The sequence below is a fragment of the Phoenix dactylifera genome, chromosome 2, assembly GCF_051530095.1.
Source record: "Phoenix dactylifera cultivar Ajwa chromosome 2, Ajwa_hap1_PhDact_Kaust_v1.1, whole genome shotgun sequence".
NCBI lineage: Eukaryota > Viridiplantae > Streptophyta > Magnoliopsida > Arecales > Arecaceae > Phoenix > Phoenix dactylifera.
Genome location: NC_143191.1, coordinates 54,621,440 through 54,641,608, shown reverse-complemented (window position 1 = coordinate 54,641,608; position 20,169 = coordinate 54,621,440). Strand labels below are relative to the sequence as shown.

General features: G+C 38.9%; 1 protein-coding gene across 1 annotated transcript; it reads right to left on the bottom strand.

Moving 5' to 3' along the window:
- Nucleotides 1-323: 323 nt before the first annotated feature.
- LOC103708516 (Protein phosphatase 2C family protein) lies at nt 324-9,240 on the bottom strand. The gene is made up of 4 exons (XM_008793475.6): nt 8,767-9,240; nt 7,765-8,132; nt 4,333-4,569; nt 324-942 (listed from the first exon to the last, which is right to left on the bottom strand). The coding sequence occupies exons 1-4, from the start codon at nt 9,044-9,046 to the stop codon at nt 730-732; spliced, it is 1,098 nt and encodes a 365-aa protein (XP_008791697.3). The 5' UTR covers nt 9,047-9,240; the 3' UTR covers nt 324-729.
- Between the last annotated feature and the right edge of the window lie 10,929 nt (nt 9,241-20,169).

Below are 20,169 nucleotides of genomic sequence, written 5' to 3'. Positions count from 1 at the left end.
CTCTGATATACCATACAAGTTCTTACACTTTCAATTTCAAATGTTATCAGTGCAGATTTTATAAAGGTAAGAATACAGGATAAATAATCGAAATCAACAAAAGCTTGTTAAATACATCGATAGACATTCTAGCCAGCACCATCACGATCCCTCAGATTACCAGACTTTGAGCTGCAAGCAGTACAAGTTCAGTTCAGCTAGCAGCTTTGCACTGCCTCATAAGTTTTCATTCGCTCTCTGCCGACAGTAATAACCGCTGAGTTCCACGCATCAAGTATCCTGGCGCTTAGCATAGTGGCTTAAGTATATGCTGCAAATTTCTGTTTCTGAGTAGAATATAAAATGACTACATTTAACATTAGAGAAATGTGCAGATTACATGCCAAAATTTACCCCACAGATATCGTATTCTGGCTCCTGGTAAACAAGAATAAGTTCATTTTCCCCCGAAATGTACCATTTTGAGTCAATGAAACATAAAATGATGTCAGGAAAAATGTAGTTCTCTTATTAGAAAATGTCATAATTTATGAAAACTGTGATTTAACTCTACAGAGTGCTACACCAGAACTATGCTCCATGTACCTCCACAGCACTGAACCTTGCGAAAATTTGAAATCTCTTCAGCAATCAGTCCTGACTGAAACAATAATTTTCAGAATTGATCTTGTGGATCTCTGGGAGGGTATTATCATCCAGATTCTAGAATAACAGGTTCTTCATGCGTTATCAATCTTCCGAAGCACCTCTAACTGATAACAGAGGCCCGTATGCATGACCCTTAGTCATGAGATCATGATTCAGAAATATGACAACAACTGTTATGTCATCATGGAAGTGCCGACGAACCTTTTTGTCAATCCTCTTAAGATCCGAGTATCGCATCTCTCGTTTTCTCGCTGCTTCATGAAGAGCAGCTTTTATGAGTCTTTTGGCACTTCCCTGCATCAAGACAAGTTGCAATGACAAAACAGTAATGCAAATGAAGTACTACAATTTCAGATCATAGCCCAGAGCAGCATGGAAATGGATAAAGAATGTACAAAGATGAATTTTGATCTAATTGAACCATTACATTCAGAAACCCAATGAATCAGCATCACATCTATTTGTTGAACAAACAAACAAAACTAACATTAACTCTTCATTTTCTAGCAACCACTAGGGGTGTGAGGATCTGAAGATACAGGACAAGGGGGGATCCTCAATAACAACCTCAGGATAGGGGTATCAACAAGGCAAGTTTTAGTGCTGCCAGTTGGAAGAAATACATCACCTGCTCAGATAGAATCTACCAAATAGCCTAATCATTTTTTTTAATGGAAAAAATGCAACTAGATCTGGGAACTAGTCATACGTACCATTCTCAAAATAAATAAAATCAAATCAAATAAATCAACCATTGTGGATTGAACCGTTGAATGAGTTATTTCAATCATAAACCACATTAAAAGCTTACTTAAAATCAAGGTGGTCAAAGTGTCTTAGAGACTGGCAAGGTACAAACCCTTCTCAAGTGCCTGGGAGATGCCTAAACAATTAAATGGAATCCCTAGATATTGCAGTAAGACAGTGGAATGCTATTCTAGATAACTATGAAAAAATGCCAGTACAACACCCAAAAAATGACTCAGCCTTCACCGAGCTTTGAATGCAGGCCTGGAAATGGACAATCTCTGCAGAAGACTAAGAAAAAAGGCTTAACACAAAGCTTTAAATTGAAACTTCATTTGTTTGATGAGTTACATAGAGTCACAATCATAGTCTACTATGCCAGTACTAGGCACCGGACCGGTTGTCCTGGGGGACGGATCGGTATGGGCCCGCGTCGTGCCATGCCGGGCATATACCGACATAGTAGAGGAGGCGGGGGAGAGGGCGAACGGGAGAAAAGAAGAGAGAGAGGGGGGAGAGAGGAGGGTGTCGGAGGCTGTCGAAGGCCGGCGCCCGGGCAGGAGGCAGAGGCCGCGGCCGAATCCCCTGTCTTCGACGCTGGCTCTCCGCCACCCTCCCTCCCCGCTCCCTCTCCCTCCCTCCCTGCTCCCTCTCTTTTGCTCTCTTTCCTTCTCCTTCTCAACGATAATGGGTTTTATTTCCGTTGTCAGAACTGTCCCGATCCGCCGCTGAGATTGCTTGGTACAACCAGAACCGCCCAGTTTGGGAACCGCCCGGTTTGGGACAGTTCCGTTAAACCTGGTCACAATCATATTTTCTGATCCTTAGTGGTGTGAATTTTGCAAAAATAAAGTCAAGAACTACAGAATGGTATAATAAAATAGAATAATTCCAAAATAACAACTAAATATTAAAATGTCTAAACCCTTCATACTAAATTGATTGGCGATGATCCTGCTTATTTAAGCAAATAACCTCCAATTGGATTCCCATCGGAACATTTATAAACCCTCAAGCCATTCATCCATGAAATGCAAATCCGGGGGTGCTACACCTTAGACAATTCTTAACTTCAATGTTACAAAACAATGAGGTACCATTAAGACATTGAAAATGGATGAATATGTCGACTCCATAACAAACGTCAAGAAACCCAATCAGTTGGTTTCTCATAGTTTCACGACACATTCTATCTCACGATCAGGATAAACAGAAATTTGGACATAGGTTTTCCATTCTGCAACTGGTCTCAAGGAAAGCATTAGCTGGCCCTCAGGAAAACTTATCAATGCAGTCAACTGCTCCTTGCTAGCAAGTAAAGGCTTGTTGATTCAGAAAAAATTCAGTGTCTATGCATTGAAGAAAACAGAAATTTGTCACCATTGCCCAACCACCCATAAATCAGACGTAAAATCATTTATCTAAATCATCTGAATATGCTGTCTCTTCTGAACTAGTGGTCATCTCACCCAAATACAAATTTGGACATAGGTTTTCCATTCTGCAACTGGTCTCAAGGAAAGCATTAGCTGGCCCTCAGGAAAACTTATCAATGCAGTCAACTGCTCCTTGATAGCAGTAAAGGCTTGTTGATTAAGAAAAAACTCAGTGTCTATTCATTGAAGAAGACAGAAATTTGTCAACATTGCCCAACCACCCATAAATCAGACATAAAATCATTTATCTAAATCATATGAATATGCTGTCTCTTCTGAACTAGTAATCTCACCCAAATGCCAGCAGGCAGTTCTCTGTGTTTTTTTTTCCCCCTCAAAAATCAAAGACAGCAAGTCTAGAAGCACGCAATACAAAAATCTATGTACGGCTATGAATAGGATAAGAACTCCAATCAAGGAGAAGAATAAAGGATAATAACAGTCTCTGCAGGAGTTATAAATAATAAAAGTAATACATTAAAATTAAAGCAATTAGAGATAAATTAGAATTCTTTGATATCAGATACTTGGATGATATCCGAGCGTTACAAGTTTAGTGCTATGGCCCCTAATCATTCTGAAGCCACCAAATGCAAGCCACATAGTATATGAATCCAAATTATTTCTGAACATCATTGAAATTGTTCATCGTGCTTGACATATGTACTTTCCTAAATGCACAGAAGGGCAATCAGGAAAGATGGCTATTGAAATCATGGTAAAACAGTCAATATATCAAAATGCCCAGGTACCTGAAAGGATGCTGACACATTCAAGTTATGTTTCACACTCTAATGGAATTTGATGCATATCTTGCATTCATATTGTTTCAATTCCTTGTTAATGCCAATATATCTTGCTAGTAATACAGAAAAAGCTAACTTGCAATAAAATCTATGAAATCACAAATAATCTCAGCACTAAACAAAGGGATTTCATTTTTGTGGTCTGAACTAGTGAAGGATCCTGTCACCAACTGAATTCGGTATAACAGGATGTAAAATCAACTCCCGCAGAAACATCCTCAACTATCAATTTTCTCATATAGAAAACTAAATCTAAAATTAAACTGCAAACCCACCTTATAATCTGTGTACTTGGTATATTTATCCAGAAGATAATTTTCCAGTGGAACTAACACCCAGAGTTTCAAGAAACAATGCAAAAGTAACATAGAAGTCAACAAAATGTACCACAGAACTTCAAGTCTAAGCGGATTGTCTTCTGCATATCAGTCTACGTACATGCTATTAATCCATGCAACAATTCGTGTGAAGTTTAAAGCATATGATTATAGAAATATATAATCCCGTGAAACTGTGGGTATATGTGCATTTGTCCATGATCTATGGGCATAAAAAAATCCCAAGATTTTATCCTCAAGAAAGAGAGCTGCAATTGACGTGCTCCATAGAACGAGAAAAGCTAAAAGATTATAAAGAATTAATCAGCAAAATGAAAATGATGCCGTCAACAGTAAATAAAATGGTAGAAGTCTTACAGCATGAGGATGACTGTGAACAATATCAACAGCTTGCTGATTACTTAGGTGTTCCCATAGACCATCTGAAGCAAATATGACGAAGGAATCACTTGGTTGAAGATGATGAGAGATAATAGATGGATTCGCACTCAAGATAGGCATGTTCATGGGTTCAGAAATTCTGAACTTTGCATTGATTGGTTCCCTGTTATACTGGCCGTGTTTCATATATGCATCACCTATAGATCTAGAAACCTGCAATGCATCTAATAAAAGTATTGATCACATAATTTTCATAATTGAGAATGTATATCAAGGTTTGAAGTTAAAAAAAAATTGAACTTTGAACCAAAATCTTATTTTTTTACAAAACAGAACACCTATTGCATGAGACAGGCAGTCAAGCCATGACATGATTGAAATTTGAGTAAAAGAGGGATAAATATGCAAAATCTCCTTTCTATATTACTAACAAAACCACATCACACCCCAAAAGTATCAATGAGCAACCATGGGGTATCTTACGATCACTTGACAAAGCTTATATCCATTGACTACCACCCACACAAGATCATAATCAATGGGTTTGGAATTTACAAGTGGGAGGACAGAACAGTTCTACTGAAAAACTCCGTATGCAAAAAAAATGCCATATGGGGAACTCAAATTGTTAGAATACATGTTTATTAACCATCTAATACCTGGAGCCACCATGTTTTAAACATAAACAGTCAAAGCATCCAAATCAACATTTCTGAATGCTTTATTAAATAATGTGGCTACAGCAGTATAATAAGGATAACTTTGTCTTGATGTCAATAGCTACATGACTTGTTGGATAAAGATAAATTAACAAGAATACATGAATTTAAAGTTTGGATGTATAAATGAAACAGGTTCTAATAGGAAATGGCACACAGCTGGAAAATCTCTTAAGGGTGTAGATTCCTGCAGTTTTACCATATTTACAAGGGTGTCCATGCACTAGAAAGGTTTTGACTGATAGATGATTATGATTACAATTCTTCACATTGACAAGTCTAATTCAGGATTTGATGGATCGATGGTCTATAAAAATACTTCACATTAACAAATCTGATCCACATGACGAAATTACAAATGTGAGCTATATATTGCGTGATTCAAAAGCTAAAATGTCAACAGTATAAAATTTCCTCGTATATAAGAATTTTGTTGTATGGTATATAAACACAAAATACTGAGAGGGTTTCAAATTAGCTATAGCAGGAAAATAACTTCTATATAAGAAAATTCACTTATATGGTCACACTGCAGCTTGCTAAGTTGTAACTTGCACTGGACTGATGAACCAAAGCAGTCAAGTTGAACTTGAATTTTAATCTTAATGTACATAAAACATAAAAGATTTAATAATCTTATTTTATGATTCTACTATAGTTACCTTCTAGAAGGAAAAGGTATAGAATATTGGCGATTTTTTATTACAAGATGATGAAAAATCAGTGGCCCAAAGAAATGATGAATAACTGAAAACAATAACAACAGACTGTAAATTGCTTGAACACTCATAGCAAAAGAAACCATAGAGTGACCACATATCCTTGCAAATTGCAATCAAACATCGACATTTTCTTCCCCAACGTGATATTTCAAAGGTAGAAGATATCTTAAAAATCTAGCAGGATGCACTTTAGAGGTCTGAGGTAGATCACAGGGAGGTGTTTGGACTAGAGAGGGCAAATTATACTCTTATAGGTTGAGGTTGTTGGATTTCACCTGAAACCTTGCACCTAAGTTCGAATTAAGGCCAAAATGGAGGGTCAAATTTTAAAGGAGACCAATAAGTCTTCCCTTTGTTCCCCTTGCGGGAGTTGAGCTGCATGGTGATGATGTAGATGAATGAACTAAGAGATGGTGATGATGTAGATGTTATTTTATGCTTCCCTGTGATGGTTTTTCATGATTCTATGCACCAAGAGTGTTTGGGGTAAAAGATTCTAAAACCCTCTAGCTTATGAATTCTAGACTTTCTTATGATGAACCAACCACCTTGATAAGAAGGAGATAAAAATTGAAAGCATGTACATATTGTCGTATAAAAACTTATTGGAGTAATTATCTCATAAATAATGAGGTCTCTGATGTTCTTCATGCTATGTTCCATGGTTAATGAGCCTACTGGCTTAGGCATTTGTGTTGGATGATGGTATAAGGTGTATGTTAAAATCGGAAAGGTGATTAAAAAACTCAACAACCAGAAACATATGAATTCAATGTTTTCTTACATGAAAGGATGCAAGTCATGCCACCTGAGTAAGAAATGGAGCAAATTAATGCACTTAGCCACAACTTTGCAACTTAGAAAACAAATATAAACAAAAAATGCGATATTGTAAATAACAGGAAGAGACTTTGAATTTGGAGCTAATTGTCAACTTTGGAGATGTAAACCATGAACATTAAAAAATAAGCAAATGCAGATATATACCTGAATATCAAGTCAAACATTACAAGTCAAAAGAAGATTAAATGCAAAAAATAGGCTTTGTGTTTAGGAGTGGTTGGTCACAAGTTCATGTATTGAGATGTCATAATAGAAATTGTTAACTCGATATTCTTCTTGTGTGGTAGATGACCACCAGCAAAGTAGGGAGCCTGGTAAAAGCATGTGATATGGAAGTACGATATTGAACTTTGGAACTTCTACTTAGGTCATTCATGAGGGAATTGTAGAACAAGAGGGAAGCATTGATGAAGACTAGTTGTGTGGCACGTGCTAGGCATGCGAATAGGTTGTGATTGCTTCGGTAAACAAGGCACTAGGTTTCCACCCTAATGATTTCTCTACAAACACCACTTTTATGTTTTAGTGCCCTTAAAGAAGTAAATCCATGAGATAAATTAAAATAAAGGTCTGGGTATATGTATATATTACTTCCACTTAAAAATTTCCTGTGAATGAGAAAGTATAGATATAACCATTAATATTTATTTTTGGTGGAAGTTCAATGATTTTGATTCAATCTTGTGTTGGATGTACGGTTAAACATGATCTGCTATCTGATGAATATTGATAAAAGTAAACAAACAACTGAAGAAGTTAGAATGACATGTATATGAAAAAGCTAAAAGGCTAGCATCAAAGAGATCCTCAAATGGTGTAGTTCTCTTGAAGCATTAAAAAAAAAAAAAACTAGTGCTGCCCACAGAATTCCCCAGAAACATATGAATATATTTACAGGGTGTTGTCCTCTGAGACTGTGTCTCATAATTTAAATCCTTTTAACATTAACTAAAATGATCCTTTCAACATGTCATATATCTCCGTGTGACAAGCAACAGGAAATGACCTTGCAGGATGAGCAATGAGAGATTTGACTTTTAAGGCCATGTCAGACTAAATGTCGAAGTTGAAGATGTGGCATAAAGCATACTGTCATACGTTCACAGGAAATGTTTTTAATATACCTGAATTATGCCTTTGATTCTCCAAACTCCATGTTTAAAGACAACAATCTGTTGATCATCTGGGTGTTGAGCTTTGAGTTCCTGCCTCACATCCTCCATATTAGCATTGTGTTCAGTGGACAGCTGTATTGCAGCAATTTCACCTGTGTTACCGACCTTCTTCCCAAGAACTGCACGGGAATCACCTGAATTAGCCACATAGAGAGTCCTTTGGCTAATGACACCAACAAGACAGCATGACCCCGTGGTTGCCATATCCGGCCGAGAGTTCCACAGCTGGGAAACAAGTGCCATAAACCCTTCCTCTGTAGCTAGAAAGGCTCTTCGAATGCCATCAGATGTCACACCCTGTGGTCCGGATGAAATCTCTGCATAAACATAGCACCAAATGACTCCAACAAAGATTTTTCATAACCATATCCAATATCCAAACTTTACGTGCCATGAAGCGGCAAACAACGAAGCTAAAGCTCCCATACCAAATTAAATACATGGTACTTTGATGACGACAAACATTTTGATGACGGCAAACACTGCATGCAAGAAATGATCAGAAAAGGTAAAGAATCTACATTATTTAAGCACATTCAGCACAAACCGAACATCCACTCAACCTGAAAGCTTAGTCTCCTCCTTTTCAAGTTGAAACTTCGACTACATTAATAAAGTTTAACTCGAAAAATCAAAACGTTGACTTATACAATCCAACAGAAAACCCATATCTTCAAAAACTACTGATAATAATATATCTTTACAAATTTAAACTATCAAATCAGAAGTGCGATATAAACTAATTATCACGAATTATCACGAAAAGGAACGAACTTTACAAAGAAAAAGATAAATGGATCCATTCCATCAAAACTCCCGCAAACAAAACATTCCAAACAGAGACGTATAATTAAGTGAATTGACAAGAAGACAGGTCCATCAGGCGGTCGAATTCGAAGTATACACGTGGAAAAGTCCCCACTCCACGAGGAATCGAGGGAGAGAGTGTACCTCGGAAGTGGCGGAAGAGGTGATCGCAGACGTAGAGAGCCGCGTCGGGGCCGCCGTGGCCGTCATACACCCCGACGAAGGTACCGAAGGGCCCGGACTCGATCTGGCTCTGGTCCTCCAGCACCTGGTTGGCCTGCACGACGGCCATGGAGAACTCCCCCCCGGCGCACCTCCCCAAGTCCCGGTACCATAACAGCTCCTCCCTCCCGCCGCCGCCGTCACCGCCGCCGCCGCGGGGCCTCCAGCACGCGGACAGCAGCCTTATCAGCGGTCCCAGCATCCCACATCTCTCGCCGGAGACCGAGCCCCAACCCGAACCCAAGCCCTAGAGACGCAGAGAGGAGGAAGGAGGAAACCCTAACCCTAGAGAGAGATAGAGGAAGAGAAGGCTTCGATTTCTTGGCGTCGAGAGAGGGAATAGATGGTGGTGGGGTTCCTGGGAGAGAAGAAAGAGAGAGAGAGAGAGAGGGGCGTAGGATAAGCGGGGGGTGATCGCGGGCGCACGTTAAAGGAGAGAGGAAGGGAGGGCGGCTGTTTTTTTTATTTTTTCGAAAAGCTACAGATCACCGTACCGTCACCGCCCATGTAACCGTCCTATGTGGAAGTCGACCGAGGACTGGATCTCGGTGACCCCACCTAACTCCTACGTCCGTTATACTAGTCTTCGACAACCACGTAGGACGGTGTCATATTTGGTGATCGCCAGGTGTTTGGTAGCAGCAGTTTTGTTCTTTTGGGGGGCGAGAATTTGGTTTGTTGGGTGGAGCTTTCGATGTCCATACTGACCGACGCCATTTGCGTCACGTCCAACGTTTAGAGAGTCGGAAAAATGGACTTCGTCATTAGACCCAAGGGAGTATCTCTGTTGGTCCCACTTGTGGTGATGGTCTGGTTCTAGTTTGGAGTTTATGTTCTTGGTGTGGTTTTATTTGAGGGAGGGGGTTAGATTTGTATGTTCCTTGAGGGACCTGTGGATTGGACTGTCGGTTGGACTACATTTTGGAGGAAAAAACAAGACTAAGTCTTTGTAATCTTATAATTAATATTTTAGCCGTTTTGGAAGTTTCTGAATTCATGTGATAACCGACAAGCATTTTAATGATGTTTGTTATTAAGTAAAATAGCTAATGCTATTGGTTGATTTTTTTTCCACCACTTAAAAACTATAGGGTATTTATTTTGAGTCATTTTACAATTTAAATTAAAGTCTACATTGATTTTAAATTCGATAGAGATTTTGTCATAAAAATTCGATGTTAGTATTTCTTACAAAAAATAAGTCTCTCAAAACTATAAAAAATATTTATCATAACGATTATCACTCTATCCAAAATATTAATCTAAAAAAACTTTTGGATCATCCATTGAAAATTAGATTTAGCATGAATTCTTGATGTTGAAGGAAAACATGCCTTTACTTTAAATAAATAAAAAAGAAAAAGAAAGAAAGGAAAAAAAAGAAACATGCCTTCTTTCCTTGCTAAAAAAAGATATTTTTAGAACCTAACTTTATTCTATTCATGTCGGTATCAAATTGACATGATAGTATGTTTCTAAATATCAAGCCTAATATTTTAAAAATTATTTTGTTGCAATGACTTTAATTGACAATACTAACTAAAAGGACGTTAGTGAGTTCAAGCTGTAAATTGAAATCTTAACTTGGACACTCCAATAAATTCATAATAATGTTCAAATATAGATGCAAAAGTGAGAAATAAGTTAATAAAACAGTTCAAAACTATAAATTATGATAAAATTATTACAATCTTGAGAATAGCTGAATATAATAATACCAAATAACAGAGAATATAATTGGCATGATATACTAAGATTTAACATGGTTCATCCAAAATCTAAAATATATTCACTGAAGAGTGAGAAATTTACTTTAACATTTAGTGTGCAAGGCAATTACAAGTGTTCATCTAGAGAAAATGATGGAAAAAATAATACAAGATAATAATACACAGAAAAATTCTAAAGATATTCAAAAATATTTTAAGAAATAGAGGCTCATTGCATCGATACATCGCCAATTGCCCCATATTATCTGAGAGCCTAATATTTTTCAACTATTGTTACAACAGTTGCTCCAAGATCTAGCCCATCATAACAAAGTTTCATGAGATACAGTACTTGGTATACAAGACTCATGTTTAATCACATATTAGTCGAAGATTCCCTAGTAAGATCCACCACAACCCTAAGAATTTACAAACATATCAAATTCTATGATAATTTCTTCTTCTTCTCTCTCTCATCTACTTTTCTTGCCCGTATTCTATTCTACCTTACACAATTAAGGTCAATAACCTCTTCTCCACCTATTTAGACCGAAATTCCGAAGGACTTTCCATCCTATTTTAGCTAATACGGAATATCTCATTAGGCTTCTAAAACAATTGCACCACCTTTTTCTTTTTTTATTTTGGTGATCAGGAACATTGGGTCTTAGACTCGGTTTTTACGGTTTTCCAATAGTGGCAATAGGAGCCACTTTCCTAACAAAAAAAAAAAAATCTCCTAACATAACCCCCTAACTACACCTCAAACTCATGGGAATGCACTCTTTCATGGTTTTTCTTAGTTTCTCCAAAATTCTCATTAATCGGCACGCGTTTCTTACACAAATGTCCAAGTCAAGTCGCAGTTTCTGGTCACACCAATTCGGTCACATTAGAAATGGACTTTTAGCGCTTCTTTTTTCTATTTTGACGCGCTCTTTTGTCGGGATATAGATAAAGGAGAGGGAAAGGAGGCTGCTTGGAAGGGGCTTCGAAAGCGTGTTGAAAGGTAATGGAAAGTGACAAATTGGATCATGTCTCCTGCTTTGCCGAGATCAAATCTGGGCTGGTATTGGTTTGCCAAGTCCAAGAGCTTCTGAGAGCCCAATCTCAGCCCAAGAAGTGAAGCTCATTGAGCCAGAATTAATTGGAGTGCAATAACTAAGCAATCTTTATTAGCTGTTGGTGCAAATTCTTGATGGTTGTATAAACCGGATCCTATAATGAAATTAATACTTCTAACTCTACGAATTGAGCTAGTTCCAATTTGGATTTGCCGGCTACTAATTTCATGGCTTTTAAATTTGAGTTTTCATGCTCTAATAATAGTTCAGAATATGAGGCCTTAGCGATAGGGTTGTCTATCACTAAAGAAATGAAGATCAAAAAGTGAAAAGTGGTCGGTGGCTTTTGCTGGAAAGCAATTTCTCAAAAAGAAAAACTATTGTAACGGAGTATCATAGGTATATTTAGTTTGAATCCGATGCTCTAACCTACCCCCAGCCTTACTTGACTATTTTAGATCAACTGCTGCAACTACTTAAGTAGCTAGTTATCTCTTGCCCCATATGAAGTTTTGGGTTGTAACAGAATTTAGGTGAATGTGCCTCTTATTGGGCTACTCATGTTTACAGAGAGACCAACAGTACTGCGGATTAGGTGGCATTCTATGCAGCTCATCATTCCGAAGATTTTATCTGAGAAGACCACGTCTCTATCTCGTCTTTCTTGCAAGTTTTTTTACTTTCTGACTTTTTGGGCTACATCCACATCTGTTGTGTATGAATCACCGATGTACCAAAAAAATAAAAAAAGAAAGAAAAACCATGTTATCATAAATTATAAACCAAAATTGCTTGCAAACTCTAATCAGAGAGACTGGTTTGCCATTCAAAGCAGTTAACTTCTTAACAAAAAACAAACTGAAATCAATCATTTACTACAAAAAGGGAAACCATGAAGATATGTGGAAGCTCCCATCGATTGATGGATAAGCATAGGCCAGATCACCCATCATATATGGTAAGCCTTTGCAAGCTGGACGTGGCCTGACTCCATATTCCTCACGTACATATTCTAGTGTCTGAAACAATAGCAAAAGGATCAGGTTTTTTTCCTTCCAAACTTGTAGATAGAGAATTTGAGATTGCCAAAATAGCAAAGATAAAATCTTATATGGATGATGATGAGGGGCAAAATGGATCGTCCTGCTCAGAACAAGGGATCATCCCATTCGAACCGGACAGACTTCAGCACCGACCAGGCCAGACCTCGGTCCTGCTAAGAGCCAGTCCGATCTCGAACTTCGCCGAAGGCTCAGTCGATCTCGGCCGGATTTTTCCACTGCTACGACCTACAACAACCTCCTCTGATGCTTATAATGACATCCTGAGCCTGAGCTCAGAGCATCCTGCTGCATCGACTGAAAGCTAAAGAGCTCCTTCGACCGTAGGACTATACGACGACGCGCCCCGGCCTAGCTCGAGGCGCCCTTATGTTCGCCGACGCGCCCTGGCCGAGCTTGGGGCGCCCTTGTATTCACCGACACGCCCCAACCCGAGCTCGGGGCGCCCTTGATATTCGACGATGCGCCCCGGCCAAGTTCGGGGCGCCCTATCCAACATTGTGCCCCGACCCTTGAGCTCAGGGCACCCTACCGAGCAAACATAGAATCGAGGAGGCTAGGCCGACCTCAGCACCGGCTCAACCGACCTCACTAAACATATGTCGTGGCCCCAGAGCAAGCTTGACCTCAATGCCTGCTGGGCCAACCTTGCCGAATATATGATGTGACCTCTCATCGAGCTCGACTTTGCCCACGACCGCATCTACGTACGTGCCTGCGCCCGTATACGTGGTCGTACATTACAACTTCATCGCGCCATGTTTTGCTTGTTGGCCAACGACAACCAAGGACGATGCAATGCTGCTCCAGTCATACCCTACCACACCTATCAACGCCTTACCGTTCACAAGAACGGCCTACACCGTGCGCCTCAAGCAAGCTTTAGCTGCGTACCATCTAGCTAAAAGCCATCCGCTCCCATGATGTGGACGGGCCATACCTCCACCACATGGGCACCTCTACGGGGACTATAAATGACCCCATTAGGTAACGCCTAAGGGACTTTTGAACCAATTAAGATCCACTCTAACTTGAGCGTCAGAGGTAGGGGTGGCAATCAGGTCGGGTCAGACATAAACGGGTCAGGTCAGATGTTAAACGGGTCAGAAAAGTATAATACTGAACCTGACCTGTTTATTAAACAGGTCAGAAATTACAATCCGAACCCAACCTGTTTAATAAACAGCTAATCCGACCCGACCCATTTAACCTGTTTAATAAACAGGTCGACTAAACAGGTCGGGTTGGTTTATGCTTACCCATTTAACTAAATATTACTGTAAATGACCAGAAATAAAATACTCAAAATAAAAGAGGCCAATCTTTTTCGGAAGGGGCGCCGTGCTTGGTGCTTCCCTTGTCCTCCCCATTGGAAAGCTTATCGACGCTCCTCGGCCCACTATCGCCGTCATCCACCAGGGTTTCTTCCGGCAAGAGAGAGAGAGATGGGAGGTTCGACGAAGAGAGAGAGAGAGCGGTGGGGGGGTTGGGGACCTTAGGGTTCCGTTCGGCAAGAGAGAGATGTGGAGAGGTTAGGAGGGTTCGATGGAGAGAGAGAGAGAGAGAGGTGGGAGGGTTCGACGGAGGGAGAGAGATGGGGGTTGGGGCTTTGGCAAGAGAGAGAGGGTGCCTGCTGGTTTGAAATAAAGAGATTGAGAGAGATACGACTCACAGTTTCTCTTCCCTTCTTTTTAATTTCTCTGCTCCTTTTCTTTCGTCTTGCTCCTCAGCTCCATGGCAGCCGCGAGATTTCTTCTTCACCGCGGCTCTTTTGCCGTCACCCGCTGCCTTCTCCCAACCCATCCGCCGCTCCCCATCGTCGTCTCGTCCATGGCAGTGCGGCTGGTCCAGAACTATGAGATCGATCTCACCGAGTAGATGGAGACCATCCCCCGGATCGCAACGTAGATGGGCTTGCTCGGGTCCGAGCCATTGAAAACCTTGAGCTGTTGCGCCATTACCTCCATCGCAGTCCATGGGCTTGCTCGAGTCCTTGCCGCGGTTGCTATTGACAAGGAGGCGGAAGTAGTCAGCAAGGGGGAGGAGAGGGCGGAGGCGGAGGTCTGGAGGAGAGGGGGAGGAGAGGGCGGAGGCGAAGAATCCAGAGGAGAGGAGAGGAGAGACCGGGAGAGGAGAGGGGAGACTGGGAGAGGGTGATGACCCAAGGATTGATTTAAAGATTGATTTTGATGATCACAAAACCTTGAAGTATAATTACTAATGTTTGTGTTGCAAGAAGAAAGATATTTATTTTGCTAGAAACATAACAAGTTGGAAGAACACAAGAAGGCCTCCAAAGCTCTCAAGAAAAGTTGGAAGAAAGCTACAATTTATTGGCCCAAGTCTCAAGTTCAAAGGATTCAATTTAGAAGAGCAAGTTTTAAGAAAAATTCAAAGGAAAGGCACTCGAGTCGACTCCTACAGTTCCGAGTCGACTCCAAGGAGCAACAGACAGCCGAACAGAAAGATTCATCTCAGAACCTGTCAACGAGTCGACTCCTGAAGAGCGCGAGTCGACTCCGATGCTTGCCGAGTCGACTCCAGAGTAGAACGAGTCGACTCCAGGGAGTAACAGACAGAAAGACAGAAAAGATATTTTGGACCCTGAGAGGCGAGTCGACTCCTAAAGAACTCGAGTCGACTCCAATAGCTGGCAAGCTTCACTCCGAAGGAAAACAAGGCAAAAGTCAGAGAGCGATTTTCGACCCTGAGATTCGAGTCGACTCCTGTGGAACGCGAGTCAACTCCAATGGTTGGCAGGTCGACTCCAAAAAAGCGAGAGTCGACTCTCAGTGGAACACAAAGAAAAAGTCGGAGGGCAGTTTTCGGACTCTGAGATTCGAGTCGACTCCCAGACATCTCGAGTCGACTCCAAGGCAGCGCTACACCAAGATGGCAGAAGGCTGTGTTTCGGAAACTGAGAGTCGAGTCGACTCCGGAACAGTTCGAGTCGACTCCAAGACCAGACGAGCCAAAATACAGAGGATCAGTTTTCGGGCTCTGAGAGCCGAGTCGACTCCAAGAGAATCCGAGTCGACTCGAGGAAGAAAATCAGAAAGTATGTCCTCTGGATTCATGGGATGAGCCGACTCCGAAAATGCCAAGTCAGCTCCAGATGTTGGCGAGTCGACTCCGGGTTAAGTTGAGTCGACTCCCAGTCGAGGATGCACAATAATTCAAATTTGGAACAGTGGCCGAGTCGTCTCCAGTGAAGCACGAGTCGACTCCTGCAACAGGCGAGTCGACTGATCGTGCGAGTCGACTCCGATCCCAACGGTAATATTGTCAGGAGGTGCAGACTGTGTCCAACGGCTCTATTTTTGTCTCTAACGGCTAGATTCTTGTTTCCACGCCATCTAAAGCTATAAAAACAAGAGGAGAGCTAGGGGAGAAGGCATGGAAGTGGGAGAAAACATTTAGGAAAGAGATTACGAGGAAAATCTCCCATAAGCACAAAAAGGGCCATCCAAAGTGAAATAGAGAGAAGAAGAGCATCCAAGTGAATCCCAAAGCTTCCTCTCCATCCGTGTGCTGCCTCGGTGATCCTCTACTTCGTGCCAAATCAGAAGAGGGTCAAGTAAAGAAGAAGCCGAGCACCTTCATCTTCAAAACTCGTTTGAGGGCTTCTCTTTACTCTATTTGTTTATATTGTTATATTTGCTTGTTTAAGAAGCTTTGATTTGTTTTAAACCTTTATTTTAATATCTTGTAACTTGATTCAATCAAGGGATTGAATCAAGGGCTTAAGGTTTGTTGGTGAGCCAAAGGGAAAACCAACGGTGTTAGGTTTGTTGGTGAGCCTAGGATAAAACCAACGTGTAAGGGTTCGATTGTGATCCCGGAAAAACAATCGAGGTGGTTCTAGTCGGTGAGCCTGGGAAAACCGACCGAGTTCGTTGTGCGCTCGTAAAACAACAAGTTGGGTTGTGAGCTTGTAAAACAACCGGCTGTAATCTGTAGGATTATAGTGAAATTCTCAAGAGGTCTTGGGGAGTGGATGTAGGTGCTGGGGTGCACCGAACCACTATATGTTTGTTGTGTTTGTAATGCCTCTTGTCATTGTCTAACTAACACACTTACTTACTTAGATAAATTGCTTGCTTAACTCTTATCCGCGCATCCTTTAGTTGCAAGCATATTCAATCTAGTCACATTCTATACATCAAACTGTTGCTAAGTTTAACTTTCACTGTGCATCTATACAACTTAGCATAATTAATCAAAAACTTTTAGAAGTAGGTTAAAAGTTTTAAAAGACCCAATTCACCCCCCCTCTTGGGTTGTATCTACTGGGCAACAAGTGGTATCAGAGCAGGTGCTCAAATATTGTTTGTAGTCTTAACCGACTAGAGCCAAAGATCATGACAACTCAAATAGATAGTTTTCTAGGAGATGGACAATTAATTGATAGACCTCCACTATTTAATGGCATAAACTATACACATTGGAAAGCACGCATGAGCATTTTTATACAATCACTTGATTATAATTTATGGAGCATTATAGTCAATGGAACACACACAAACACTAGTCATAATGAGAAAATGGTTCAACAAAATTCAAAAGCCATGAACCTATTATATTGTGCATTAGATAGGAATGAGTTTAATTGCATATCTTCTTGCATGACTGCTAAAGAATATGGAATATGCTTGAAGACAAATATGAATGCACTAACAAATCTAAAACATCATGTGTAGAAGAAGAGCAGTATCATATTGCAAATTCATGTTTCATGGCACATGAGGTACATGCTGAAACTGAAAGCAATTTTACATTTGATGAACTTCACGATGCCTTTTCTGATTTGTATTTAAAATATAAAAAACTTGTTTGTAAGAACAAGAACTTGAAGAATGAAAATCAAATTCTAATAGATGAAAAACTGAAACTAACTAGTAAAACTGAAATCTTAATTAAAGAAAATCAAGAACTAAATCAGAAAAACCAACTTCTCACTGAAAGCCATGATAAACTTAAGAAAAATAATGAATTGCTTTCAGAAGATAACAAAAGATTAACTAAAGAAGTTGACAAATTAAAACCTGTTGTTGAAAGATTTACTTTGAGCTCTGAAAAGTTGAATCTAATGATAAATAATCAAAGAGCTGAATTTGATAATATTGGATTGGGATGTCAACCTTGGTACACCCAAAAATCTTTCAAGAATATGTTTGTTAAAACAGTTTCTAATCATTTTAAAATAGATTCTTATAATGCTGATAAACAGGAACAAATGTTATGCAAAATCTCTTCTGTTCCTAAATCTGTACATTACAAATCTGATAAACCTAAAAGGCAAAAACAGAAAACTGAAGGATTATCTACCACTCATGTTAAATCCATGTTTGTTAAATTTAATAAGAAGATGCAGAAATACACTTCCTGTAGTCCTAAAATCTGCAAGCCTATGGACAAAATAGCTATTAAGAAAATATGGGTTCCAAAAGGAACAATAATAGCTAACCTGCAAGGACCCAAAAGAGCTTGGGTTCCTAAGTTGAAAATCTAAATATTTTCTGCAGGTGTGTCTAGCACTCAAGGCTCCAACAAAAGATGTTAAATTGGACATTGGGTGCTCTAGACATATATTAAAGAATGAAACTTAAATGTAATCAAGAAAAATAATTAAAATAGAAGAAATAACTTCAAATTTCTCCATCTTTCTATATTATACTTTACTTATTGTTGGATAAGTTGCTAGATGATTAATCAATTTATTAAGAATAACTCTATGAATTCTCTATATGCTTGATTGAGAGCTTTTATCCATGGCATTATTGTTTATTGATCATAGATATGAAAATGTGTACGTGGTATGTCTTTAAATATTGCACTATAAATACCAAGATTAAAGAAACCACCTTTGGCATATAATATCAACTCATGCGAGTATGGATTTAATTTCAAAAGACTTTGGCATTGGCTTACTTAGAGTATCTTCTGAAAGGTCAAAGTTTGCTATGCATGTTAACTAAGGAAACAAACAAGAATCAATTTCTAAATCTAAAGATGTTGTTTCCATCACTGAGTTTTCAAAAGCTTACATTGGATTTGTTCTTGGCAAATAAAACTGAAGTATTTTCTGTATTTGCTAAATCCTGTAAAAGTGTTTCAAATGAAAAAGGTTTCCAAACTGTGAAGAGTATCATGACACAGTGTTGAAAACCAAAATCCTGATAAAGTTTATACAGAAATTAATTATTTCAGCACAAAGGACACCTTAAGTAAAATAGGGTTAATAGAATTCTTGAAGAAATGAAAAAGACAATTGTGTATGATAGTCATCTACTTAAATGATTTTTAAAAGCTATCATCACTGCTTGTCATACATATGATTTCTATTAGATCAATTTTTGATGAAAACTCCTTTTGATCTTCTGAAAAATTGAAAATGAACCATTGCATATCTTTCATATTTTTCAGTCATACACATTATGCTTGATATGCTCTTATGAAAATAATGCCAAATCTGATAAAGATATTTCTATCCTTGGATATCATTCATCAAGCAATGCATATAGAATATTCAATGAAAAGTTTTTAGTTGCAAAAATATCAAGTCATTTTATTCTCTATGAGACTAATGATTTATTATCAAGATACTAAAATTAGATTATATATGTATATGGTTAATCTTTTACATATAACAATCTGAAAACTTGTTAATAATTAGAACCAAATTGAGTTTTTCAGAAATGCACTCAATAAAGAAAAAATTGATAACTACTAAAAGACTAAATCAAGAAAAGATGAAATAGATCTTGATGAAATTCTTGCATGATTAGAAGTAAAGATCACTATTATCATCTGCTTGCTTTATGAGCTTTATATTCTGTCAAATGAATGTGTAGAATGCACTCCTATGTGGTTATTTCATTAAAAAGGAGATCTATGTTAAATAACCACCATATTTGAAAACACTCATTACAAATATGTTAAAGCAATATATAATTTGGAACAAGCATCAACAGCATGATACAAAAGCTTAAGCAACCTTTTTGATAGAAAGTAATAGTGATAAATCTTTGCATCAAAAAGAAGAATTTGTGATATCTTACTTGCTCAAAGTTTACATTGATGACATCATTTTTGGTTCTACTAATGAAGAGTTATATGAAGACTTTACTTAACTCATGCAAGGAGAGTTTGAAATACGTATGATGAATGAATTAACATCTTCTCTCAAACTCCAAATTAAGACAAACAGGAATGAGGTTCGAAATACTCGACTCTAAATTTAGAGGGAAGCACTAGGGGCAATCCAGCTCGACTCGATTCTAAATACTCGGGTTCGAAATGAGGTTCAAAATCGATCGAGCCTTCATATCTGAACTCGAGCTCAATTCGATGACAAAAGAAAAAAATACTCAAGATCGACTCGATAAGACTCGAATATCAGCCGAGATATACTTGAACTCGAGTTCGAGCTTAGATTCGAATCTCGGTCATAATTTACAACTATAGTAAAAAAAAAACATAATATTATAT

Excerpts from the sequence above, each read along its gene's own strand:
- LOC103708516 (XM_008793475.6), bottom strand. The coding sequence starts at position 9,046 with ATGCTGGGACCGCTGATAAGGCTGCTGTCCGCGTGCTGGAGGCCCCGC. Across the intron at positions 8,133-8,766 it reads CCTCTTCCGCCACTTCCGAG|AGATTTCATCCGGACCACAG; the intron begins GTACACTCTCTC and ends ATGTTTATGCAG. Across the intron at positions 4,570-7,764 it reads GAATCAAAGGCATAATTCAG|GTTTCTAGATCTATAGGTGA; the intron begins GTATATTAAAAA and ends GATGCATTGCAG.